Source organism: Colletotrichum siamense, assembly GCF_013390195.1.
Source record: "Colletotrichum siamense strain Cg363 chromosome Unknown KSG_Cg363_contig05, whole genome shotgun sequence".
Taxonomy (NCBI): domain Eukaryota; kingdom Fungi; phylum Ascomycota; class Sordariomycetes; order Glomerellales; family Glomerellaceae; genus Colletotrichum; species Colletotrichum siamense.
In genome coordinates, this window is record NW_023501018.1 from 1,168,295 (window position 1) to 1,180,347 (window position 12,053).

The 12,053-nt window shown below is 44.2% G+C and overlaps 3 protein-coding genes across 3 annotated transcripts; 2 read left to right on the forward strand and 1 right to left on the reverse strand.

The window, feature by feature from the left end:
• Positions 1–2,439: 2,439 nt before the first annotated feature.
• CGCS363_v007961 (uncharacterized protein) lies at positions 2,440–4,459 on the forward strand (the record flags this gene model as incomplete). Its single annotated transcript, XM_036639810.1, has 4 exons — positions 2,440–2,624; positions 2,695–2,852; positions 2,921–3,913; positions 3,972–4,459. 4 exons carry the CDS (start codon positions 2,440–2,442, stop codon positions 4,457–4,459), a joined length of 1,824 nt encoding a protein of 607 aa, XP_036494518.1.
• A 1,291-nt stretch (positions 4,460–5,750) lies between these two features.
• Positions 5,751–6,544, forward strand: rutB-1 (Peroxyureidoacrylate/ureidoacrylate amidohydrolase RutB; the record flags this gene model as incomplete). Its single annotated transcript, XM_036639811.1, has 4 exons — positions 5,751–6,077; positions 6,190–6,277; positions 6,328–6,348; positions 6,417–6,544. 4 exons carry the CDS (start codon positions 5,751–5,753, stop codon positions 6,542–6,544), a joined length of 564 nt encoding a protein of 187 aa, XP_036494519.1.
• Positions 6,545–8,003: 1,459 nt separating this feature from the next.
• Positions 8,004–9,341, reverse strand: apdF-15 (Aspyridones efflux protein apdF; the record flags this gene model as incomplete). The annotated part of the gene is made up of 5 exons (XM_036639812.1): positions 8,004–8,009; positions 8,071–8,369; positions 8,415–8,998; positions 9,043–9,076; positions 9,128–9,341. The coding sequence occupies 5 exons, from the start codon at positions 9,339–9,341 to the stop codon at positions 8,004–8,006; spliced, it is 1,137 nt and encodes a 378-aa protein (XP_036494520.1).
• Positions 9,342–12,053: the final 2,712 nt, after the last annotated feature.

Genomic DNA, 12,053 nt, shown 5'->3' on the forward strand with positions numbered 1-12,053 from the left:
AACTCGAACTTGCCGGACCCGAGCTGCTCGGCGCCAAACGAGCGCCAGGTGCCTTCCCAGGGGGATGAGGAGGTGTTGTCGCTGCTGCTCATACTCATGATTGGAGCCGGCATAGCAGCAAAGTTCAGCAGTGGGAAGCTCTCATCCCCATTGTCGTCAGTATCACGGCTACCTCTGTCACTACTCTCGCTCAGCGGCGCGTTGCTGGGGTCCAGCTGTACGGTGCTATCCAGCTGCGCCGGCGGGCATCTGTCCCAGTTCTCACCGCATGCAAAACACTGGTCGATGCAGTCGCCCGACATGCGCGGCACATTCGCCGCGTCCGCTCCTGTCCAGCCCACCGTTGCCAGATACGCGCACTGCACGCAACGTGTGGTGATGAGCGGTTGGTCCTGGTGCAGCTGCTCGCGCAACGCGGCGTTCGCGTTGAACTCGTTGGCCAGAACAAACGCCGTGCGGAAGTAGGTCTCCTGCGGCAGCCGGAACGCCGTGCCGTCGGCACCGGGGATGACCGCGCAGGTGCCGTGCTTCATCCACTCGGACATGATGAAGCACTCCATCGTGTTGTTGAACCTTGCGTTTGTTGGCCAGAAGTAGCTCAGCAGGCCGCCAAATGTCTTGAGAATCCTCTCGTCGAATTCCTCGCCATTCTGGCAACCGTAGGGCTGGTTCTTTGGGCCGTCGCCGCCCGCCGACCCGGGCCACAGGCCGTGCAGCGTGAACTCGGCCGCGCCGGGGGCGAAATTGTTGTCTTGCAGCGACAGGGTGTAGGCGTCGATGCGCAGCTGCCCCGCCGGTTGGCGCGACGAGTTGCACAGCGAGAAGGGAGGAGGCTTCTGCTGCAGCCCGCCGTGCTTGTCTAGGGAGGTGCAGCCATGCTTCCACTTGAGGTTGCACGTGTCGGGGTGGTAGTTTAGCGGGTTGAAGCGCCGCAGCGGGATCGGGTTGGAGGAGCAGTCGTCCGACTTGCCAAAGCACTGAACGTCAGACGAGGCGGCCACGAGGCAGATCTGGGCTAGCACCAGCGTAAGTTGAGCGTGCCACTTCATGCCTGCTTGACCATGCACATCGGTTTAGAGGGTTTGTTGTGTTTATTTTTGTGCCGTTGCCGTTGTATCTCTTGTGTTTTAAAGGTGTCCGGGATACGAGCTTGAGGAAGGACGACTTGACTCTATATATAAGAAGTGTGTTGTATGTACATCGATACTCGCTCGGTGACTCGCCCCATCGCAGCCTTGATCCTGCTCAGCTATTGTGATGTTTCTAAACAGGACCCATACTTAGTGCCCAGGGCTGCAACATGGGAGCTGGTGGGGAAACACGTTTTCGTCAAGCCAAACGTCTTCTAGTCGTGGTTTGGCTACCGAATCCGGTCTTTTGAAGTTCGCGCCGAAGCTTCGCAACGTTCTTTTCAAAACCAATGGCCGAAACAGGCCGCAGATGGCATAGCTTCTGGCACCAGGGCTCATTCTGCCAGAAGAATTGGCAATGGGAGAGAAGCGCCAAATCACCAAGTTCTATCGCCAGGACTAAGACACCTACCTACCGGCCACAGCAGAGGCGCTGGTCTACCCGACTCGGCAGTGCAGGGTTAGGGTGGCTTGGTAGTGGTTGAGACAGTGGCTTGACACCCCAAGCGAACAGCAATTGGCCATTAGTTGCCAGAAGATGAGTTTTAGCTGCTGCAGCTGAGTCTGAGACTATCGAAAGCGGCAGACCTGGGCGAACCGATGCCCAGTGGCGAGCTGAGGCAGGGGTCAGGTACGAAAGCGTTGAAGGCTGAAGCTCAGAAGAGTCGAGGCATTAGTCGAGGCATTAGTCGAGGCCCAAGCCACGAACGGATTGCGGTGCACCACGAGGATAAATCCGCCAACCCCAGATTTTCGTTTTAGGGATCGAGGCCCTAATACGCGTGGTTTAAAGTTCGGCTCAGGCATTTCAACTCGCCACGGTCCGTCGTGCCGTGCCGCCTCGATTCACCCGAGAGCTTGGCGGGCGTAGTGCACCTGCTGAGCCGGGGCTGTACGGGGTAAGAGCTTAATTGGAACCTTCAATTTAGTCAACCTCATCACATCTATCAGCTCCCCACGAGCATCTCGGCAATGCTGAAAACAGTGGACGGTATCAATACAATCAGGCCACTGATGCAAACGAATGATACAGCTTATGAGCTGACTCGAAACTAGATGTATCAGCTGCGTCTGCAACACAACTCGCTCGCAAGCTGAGAAAAACAGGATGTTGGCAACCTTGCTGTGTACCTCCCCGCTGCGTTCCAAGATGTTCTTTCCTGTCAGTGAACGAAGGTGTCGCATTTCATGAAAATATTAATAGAACGCCTCAGTCCTGCCAAAACCACAAATGATAGACTACAGAAAATCAAGCCAAACATTCTACCCTCTTCCACAGTATACGGCCACGTGTGATCCTGCTTCCATAATGAACACCGAAAACCTCCCAGACTACCTGACCATCCCAGGGAAAACGATTCCCAGCTTTCACTGCCGCGTTGGCAGAGATCACAATGATCGTCAGCCTCAGCCAGCCAACACCTACGGATTCCCTGTGCCGGGCGTGCAGGGACCCTCTCCTGCGTCAGTCATGGCCCTTGACTACTTCGCAAGGTATGAATTCACAATCAATACTTCAATCTTGCAATATTTATTTCACAGCTCTAACCTTGATTTTTCTCAGTGACCGGACTTGGGGTAATATACTGTCCCATGGAGACTTTGATTACATCGTTGTCGGTTCAGGCTTTACTGCTCTTGCATTCATTCAGAAGGCCCTCGAACTCGACCCGTGTGTCAAGATTCTTTGCTTGGAGCGCGGAGGCAAGTATTCCCTGTATGGTCCATCTTTTGCATTTACTTTATACCGTTATAGTGGTACAATCGTCTCATGCTTTATTTTGACGCAGGCTTCTGGCTTCCGTCTCACTTTCAGAACCTACCAATTCCTTTCAAAATGGTACTGGGCGGGCCTTCTGAGACATTCCCCTGGACCCTCTCACGCAAGACCTTTGAAACAAAGGAGCTCAAGTTTTGCCACGGCTCTTGCCCATTCTTCGGCGGCCGATCTACATTCTGGTCCGCTTGGAGCCCAAGACCAACGCTAGACCTCATGCGCGATTTCCCCGAGACTATGAAAAAGACTGCTGAGCAAGAGGAATTCTGGAAAAAAGCCAAAGAGCTCTTAAATGTCACATCCGCAGACCAGATCGACGATAGCGTCTTCGGAAGCCTACAAACTGCCATTGATAGCATTCTCAAAGACTCGGTTGGCAAGATTCCTACCGCGGACTATGTCGAGTCAGCCCCGCTTGCCGTTGGAAAGCGCAGCCCAACTTCCCGTCTGCGATTCAACAAGTTTTCTGTTCCTGGGCCTCTTCTCGGCATCTTGGAACAACAGAGGCAGCTGGCTAAAGCTAACATGGGAGCGCCTTTGGAGATAGTGGTTGACTGTGCGGTAAAAAGCATGGCCAAAGGCGACGACGACAACTTTGTCCGCGTTGTCGAAACCAGCAAGGGTACGTTGTCGTGGACTGGTAACAAGACCAGGATCATCCTCTGCGCTGGCGCCATTCCCAACGCAACGATGCTGCTGAACTCTTTCGAGAGTTGCCGCGACACTGTTGGTAAGAGACTGACCGGCCATTACGTGACACACATCTCAGCAAGATGCCCTGTGAAGAACGTCAAGGGCTGGAAAAAGGAAGACACGCTCAAGATCGCTGCTGCGTACCTGGCTGGCAAGGATCCCAAGACTGGCCTACAGTATCACGTTTCGGTCACGGCGTTGAATAGTCCCAACCCGAAAGACGACGCAGAGGACGCGGCTCGCGAATGTCCAGATTATGCTGCTGCGGCGACGCTCGATCAACTGACCGGCTCTGAGGACTACGTTGTGTTTGGTATGAAAGTTCTTTCTTTTACAAGAGAGGACGGAAGCTAATATGGGTGCTGTTTTAGTCTGCTCGGCCCTTGGGGAGTTCAACGAGAAGAACACTAAGAACCATGTCACTCTCAACAAAGGCACTGACCCGACTTGCAACGTCACCCTGCAATACACCTTGAGCGACGAGGATTATGCCTCTTGGGACGTGATGGATACGGCAACCTACGATACTATTAAAGAGATGTCGGGCGGCGATGAACACGAGTCGAGCATTGAATGGTGGGATGAGAAAACTCACGGGTGGATTAAAACGAAGCCAGCAGTCGACACTATTAGAATCCCTGGTATTGTTCATGAGTCAAGCACTTGTTTCATGGGACCCAAGGAAATCGGTGGTTCTGTGGATGAGCTCTATCGTCCTCATGGGATTGAGAATGTTCATGTCACTGGATCCGCCCTTTTTCCAACCGCGGGCAGTTGGAATCCTACGATGACCATGTGTGGATATGCCCAAGACTTGGCTCACAAGCTGCATAAAATGAAGCCTCAAGAGGACAAGTGAAGGACATGATTACGTCGCAGGGTACACTTGGCAAGGATCTTTATCCAAACTCTGGTGGAATAGGCACATGTAAGTTGAGGACCCTTGGAGGTGATTACATGATGTCAGATAATTCTTTCTTTAATATCTGTCCTAACAACAAGTTAATTCCACTCGGTATCATCGTCAGCGAAAATGCCGCCCGGGGTTGGAAGACGCTTGGTGGGACAAGGGCAACGTATAGCTCGGACGTACCTATTTGATCCTAGGGGCTGGAAACATTTCCATCGCGGACATCTATTCGTGCATTGGATGTAGCGCTCAGCTCAAGCTTCTCCATTGCATGTGCCCTGTGAATTGATTCGAGCCGTGTAACTCATCTCGATTCATTTCGTCCCATTAAATACACATAGGAATGCTGCCGAGGACTTAACTTCAGCTTTGTTCCGCTGTGTACGCAGCAATCCTAACATTCCCACATGTAGTAGTCATGGCAGTAACGCAGCCTTTTGTGATACAGCCCAACATCAGTACCTTCTCTGGCACATGGAGCAAACTCTCGTGGGTCCCATTCTGTTTACACTACAACTAGATGGCGCGTTGTCTCAGGCCTAGGGGGCATCATCATGTGAGTCTCAAGGGCATCATGGTCGCCACGGCGTGGCGTTGCATGAGATTAGCCACGTGAGCCGAATCATAGACTCATGCCCACCCTTTTTAGCTTGAAGTAGCTTGATTGTCCTGATAGAAGGGCGCGTTGATGGAGGCTAAGACGGGGCTGTTTTGGGCCCCGACATCCGTCGTTCCTGATCAATTGAAAGTTCCCATCGTCTGTCGAGGAATCATCGCTGCAATTCAACCGCACCAATTCTAATTTCTCAGACACGAAGTGCTAGTCACTTGCAAAAGCTTATCGAGCACACCACACAGCAAGAAAAGTGAATTTGTCGGCAAGTGTAAGTCTTCAAAACGAATATGAATGGATCGAAGTTTACATAATGCGTTTATCGATAGTGGGTGTCACATTTGGCTCGGTCGAGAGGCTTGATGACAAATTTGGTCAATCCAGTGAGCGTATGCCGAGGAAGTCACCAACATCTACTAATCACTCCATTGCGGGACTAGGGGTGACAGCTAAAGACGTGGGTATCTGGATGACAAATTGGTAAAGGAACGGAGCCAAGAACAATGTCCAAGTATAAAAGCCCGAGGAGGATTAGAGCTTGAATTCTCTGTAACACAACATAGAAAGCAACAGCTTTTTACGCAACAATTTACAACTGTCTTTTGCACTCACTGAGAAGAAAACAATATGTCTTCCACCCGCATTGCTCTCGTTCTAGTTGACCCCTACAATGACTTTCTTCACCCCGAAGGCGCTCTCACGCCCCATCTCCTAGACCTCCAAGAGAAGGGCACGGTTGAGAACATTAGGTCCGCCGTAGCCGCTGCTCGCTCCAAGGGCATTCCGATTTACTACGGCATGCATCAACAGTGCAACGAGCACACTTTTCTTGGATGGAAATACATGACACCAAATCATGTTAAACAGAAGAACTCGCAAGTCTTCAAAGAAGGATCATGGGGCGCCGAGATCCTTCAGGGCCTTGAGCCGGATCCGTCCAAGGGCGACGTCGTTGTCAGTCGGCATTGGAATAGCGAGTAGGGTCTTCCTATGCATCGCACATGAATCAAGCGTCTAACGAGAAACCTCATGAAGCTCTTTCGCGAACACTGATCTGGACTTTCAGCTCCGCCAACGCGAGATCACCCATCTGGTTTTCGCGGGACTGACGGCAAACACCTGCCTGGAGGCCTCCGCGCGTCATCCTTTGAACTGTGAGTCCCGCTTTCCCCTCCGTCGGACTTAATTAAGCTAATAAGCCAAGGGGGTATCACGTCACTCTATTGTAAGTATTCTTGAATGTCGAATCATGCATGAGCGGAGCACGGAAAGACTAATGTTTCCGCAGGAAAGATGCCACGGCCGGATGGTCCAAGGAATTGACCGATGCCGCGACGGAGCTGATCTGGCCTCTCTTCGCCCAGGAGGTCCTTAAGACGGAAGAATGGGTCCAGAAACAAGCAGTCCAAAGCGTGATTTAGGCCGCCTACATTCGAGCAGTGGATAGGGTAGGTACTTTGCCGTTGTGCCAGCTGATGAAACAGAAGCAACATTGGCCTGCAATAATCACGTACTGTTTAGATGCGCCGTATTCCCCCCTGTGTAGCTTTTGAATCAAATTACAATTGTGTCTCGCATAAATCCTAAGGTGAAGCATGTGTCGTAGACGCCCTACGGTGTGACTGTGCTGCATAGTGGTGTGACCAAATTTGTCAGCATCCTCTGGGTTGGCGGCCATCTCCCCGCCCTCCAACTCCAAATTGGTCAGCAAACAGAGTCGAGCAATGCCCCAATGTACAAGGAACTCAAGCCGGTCGAGATAGACCTTGATCCAGAGAAAGACCTCACTAAAATTTAATCAAAAATACGCCAGGGAAAATCAAGCGGCTCACCGATTATCGGACATACAGCCCTCTTCATCGCGTATCAAATGCCAATAATGTTCTCTTGTTGCGCTGTTCGTCACCAGACAGGCTGAGCGAGTGCTTTAGATGCCGGTGAATATTCCTTCTAGTCTCACACCCGAACCCAATGTCGAGCCTCGGGATCAGTAATCTTTCTGATGCATTACCGAATTTGTAAGTTGAGAACGGACTGATCCAGCGGAGAAGTTGACGGAGTAGTCCGCTCGAGCGGGGTGGGTGCATGTACATGAGATCGGCTTGCCAAATTTGTCAGCAAGCCAACTCGTCCAGAAGGCGATCCTCACCATGAAGAATTTTGCCTGCCGCCGAAAGCGCTGAATAAATTGATGCTATTAGATGGAAAACGTGAGTATTATTCAACATGAGTCTTGCTAGTCGGGCAGTGTTCGTTAGCTATCCGGGTAGTGTCCCCTATAATCCGTGATTATAGAGAGAACGATAGAAATAATAATAAGGATAACAACGACGACGACGACGACGACGACGACGACGACGACGACGATAGACGACGATAATAGATAATAATAACAACGAAAGCGAGAATACGAGATATAATAGTCGCTTTAGAAACAGGCTACGGATTATATACGTATATAAACACTGCCCGGATAGCCAACGAACACTGCCCTAATAGCAAAACTCTTCAACATTATATCATCAGAAGCAACTTCTACATCTGCAAGGCACATGAAAGAAACGGAGCAAAACGTTGTAGTTTGTAGAGCGTTCGCCTTCCGATGACCACGATGCGGCTCAAGAGGCCATGTACGCAATTGAATGGCGAGAGCCTTGCTGTTTATTTGGATATAGTCTTTAAATCCTCACACCTTCATCCAAAACTGCCCGCCCTTGCTCCTTCGCTGAGCTTCCCTCGCCGCAAACAAGAAGACCGTGCCCAGAGTCAGACAGCACCCAGAAAATACCTGTCCTCCCAGGTACCGCCCACCCAATGCAGATACAAGCGCGCCCCCAATCGGAGGCCCTGACAAGACTGAGAAACTGACTATCGTGAAGATCATGCCTATTCTTGTGCCCTGTTTACTATGATCGGCTGTCAAAGAGGCTAGTGCGGAAGGAAACACCGCCTGGATGCCCCCCAAGATGATCCCGCTTATCGCAGCCCATGCGTAGAAGGCACCCTTTGTGTCCGCTGCAAGCCAAGTGAACATGATGAGAGCACCAGCGCCGGCTGTCGGTACGAGCACTGTCAGGGCCCCGATGCGGTCTGCCAGATAGCTTGGTAAAATCCGGCCGACGATCCCAACGCCGCTCATAATCATCAGGACATCTAGCGACGATGTGTAAGACATACCCAGGATATCTCTGGCGTAGGCGGCAGTGAAGAAGAAGGCGAAGTAAGAGCCCCAAAAGCACTGATACTCTGCGTTAGCAAGGTTTCGGGGACTTTGGCAACAGGTCCACCTACCAAAAACATCCCTATGCCATAGAACGTGTACCCCAATTTTTTTGAACGCATCCCACTCAACTAATTGCCCCGTTCTGCGAGGCGGAAGTCGAGTTCTTAAGGATAGCAAGGCGATGGCCAGAGCCACGAGCTGTACAAGTCCAATTGCTCTCATCGTCCAGCCAGACCCTACAAGTGGGAGCAGCTGGCGCACGATAGCGGGAAAGAGAACACCTCCTGTCGTGCTACCACATGCCGTGAAGCCGATGGCCAAGGATCGCCGTTTCTGGAAGTAGGTTGAGACGAGAGCGATGGTCGGGCAGAAGAGACAGCCGTTTCCAAGCCCGACGCATACTCCTTGAGATAAGAATATTTGCCAGTATTGGGTCGAAAAAGATGTAGCTATGCTGCCAAGGACAACTAAGATAGAGCCTACGAGAGCAACTGGGCGAAAGAGCCCGGCATCAGTGAGACGTCCCGTGAAGTTACCGATGAAGAAAAGGAGGAAAATCTGGATTGATCCAATCCAAGAAATATCAGAAGGAGGTCGTCGCAGCGTTTGAGCATAGTGGCTTTGAAAGACGCCAAAAGAGTTGATAACTCCCCTATGATTGTTAGCTTCCTTAGGCTACAAGATGGATCAATTTACCAGGTGTTCATCACCACCAAGTGCGTCCCAAGTACTACATCTTAGGTCAGTGCTTGTTGTTTATGCAGCTGTCGGAAATTCCCACCGCAAAGCCATGCCCAGCGACCCCCTTCAGGAGGCGGCCCTGGCGTAGTGTTTGACGAAGTTGTGATGTGACGCAACACTCGGTTCGTTAGGCTGGGCTGCCTAGAGTCCATCGGTATGGCAACGTCTTCGGAAGTGCCGCGTTGTTGGGCGGGCTCCTCATTCATCAGGTCAGACAGGGCCTGTGATGTACTGAGATCTTCTGTTTTCGGCATGATTGACGACGTTGGTTCGATCTTCTGCCCCCTCGATTCGTTCGCAACGGAGTTTGGGAACGTCTTAGAAGTTTCGGCTTTTATACTGGAATGGGGTTTAGTGGGCCCACTGGATTTTTCGGCGTTTTCAGCGTTTAGAGGCTAGATTACTAGCCCCCCTCAAGGGGTGAGAAGTTAGCTTAGATATTATTATCCTCATAGAGAGGAGAAGCTTAATTTACTTATTTTTTAGTAGATTTTTAAACTTTTTATCTTATTCTTTTTATTTTAGATCTATAAAAAACATAAAGAGTTTTTTCCTTTTTTTTTTAAAATTATAAACTTTAAAACTATAGAATTATATAGTTAAAGTAGCTTTATATACCTTTAAGTATATATATATTACTATACTATATAGCTTTTAGCTATTTAGCTTATAACTATTTTAATAATACTTAAAAGTAGATTTATTCTTCTTTTAGATATTTATATAAAGTATTAAAAAAGAGCTTACTTTTATACTAAGTAAATAGATTAAAGTAATATATATAATAACTATAACTATTATTACTAAATAGATAATACTAAGAAATATAATATATTAATAGAAATTAAGTAGTTATTTATAGACCTAATTCTTAATAAGTAAAAAAATATAATAGCTAAATATAATTCTATTAATAAGAATAGAGGGGATATAAAAAAACCTTAAAAAAGACCTTAAAAATATTATAGTTTATATAATAAGAAATATTAGATTTTTATTTATTTCTATTTTTATTATTCTTTAATATTATAAGCTATTAAAGCTAAACTAGATCTACTTAATAAACCTTCTAAATTAATAAGAATATAAAGCTTTATAATATTTAAGTAAGATAGCTTTAAGAACTAATAAGTTTATTATAAAAGAATAAGATAAATTTATTATAAAGCTATTAGTAATCTATATAACCTTTAATAAATTAACTAATAGAGGTTTAAAAAAAGGAATATAAAGTTAACTATAGAGACTTAAGATAGTATAGCTAATTAAGCTTAAAACTAATATAAATAGAAGTATAACGCTTATTTACTTAGTTATACTCTTTTCTCTTTTCTCTTTTCTCTTTATTATATTTTTAGAAAAGTAATAATAAAACTTAAGATTAAATAAATTAATACTTTTAACTACTTAAAATAATAACTTATATTTTTACTACTTTAATTATTAATAATTATTATAGCTAAAGTATAGCTTAAAATAACTAAAGAGATATTATATAAAGATATCTTAACTCTTTATAACCTTATTATTAAAAGTAAGTTTATTAATATATTTAATATCTAAACTAAAATATTTAAGAATATCTAAGATTAAACTAAAGTAATTTTAATTTCTAAAGATAGCTTACTTAATAGTTTCTTTAGTTTATAAACTTAATCTATTAATATTAACCTTATAGAGATTAATTATACTACTAATAATACTTACTTCTATATTAGTATTAATAGAGGTAAAGAATAAGCTTTTAGTATTAATCTTTATTATACTTTAAGTAATAATACTTATAAAATCTAATAATAGCTTATAGCTCTTATTAATAATACTTATTATATTTCTATAGATTAATTAATAGGAATTATTAAATAATTAGTAGAGTTATACCTCTAATAATCTATACTAATTATAATAAATTCCTTTTAAAATAAGAATATTTCTATATTTATAAATAATAATATTATAGATTTTATTAAAACTTATAATTCTTAGTCTTATAAAGCTTATTAAACTAATAAAGATAAGCTAATAAAGGTCTACTTCTATTATTTTAAAGACTTAAAATAAAGTGTTAAATTACTAATTAAAGACTTTAATAATTAAGAAACTATTAAAGCTATTTTTATTAATTAGTATAATATTATAGATAAAAACTTCTATTAAGATCTTAATAAAAAGCTCTAAGTAATTAAAGATAAACCCCCCCTCTTTAAAACTAATACTATTAATATTATAACCCTCTTTAATTATATTAAAAGCTTATACTATAAAGCTATTATAAAAGAACTCTTAAAGTATTAAAACTAAAATCTTATTTACTTTATTTATAAGTACTTACTAAAAGGAGCTATTAAAGCTATTATAAAAGCTCTCTCTTATAATATTAAAAACCTACTCTAGAAGTTTTAGCTAAGTATTAAATATATAATTATTAAATAAGTAGCTAGAGAGAACTCTTATATATATATTAGTAGAAAGAAAACTATAAAAATAGCTACTCCTCTCCTAATTACTAATCTTATTAAGCTTAATAACTAGCTTATATAAGTTACCTATATCTAGTAATAATATAGTAACTTAAAAATAATAAACTCTAATAAAGTTATTATTTTTTAAGAATAAATATATTAAATATCTCTTAATAGTATAGATATTAAAGAGAAAATAAAAGCATTTATAATTAATATTTAGAAACTAAATATAAATCTTAGCTAGTAGTTTAAGTTAGTATAAAATAGTTATATTATAGATATAAACTAAATATCTATAGTATAAAGAAGTTATAGATAGTAAAGAGAAGCTAGCTAATTTATAAGTTTAACTACTATAAACTAAATATAATATAATATATTTAGAATTAAGAGTTATTACTCCTATAAAATAAATAGATACTATATAGCTAAATATAATATTATAGATAAGTTAAAGAATACTAAAGTAGTATACTACTTAAGAGGATAATATATTAGTAT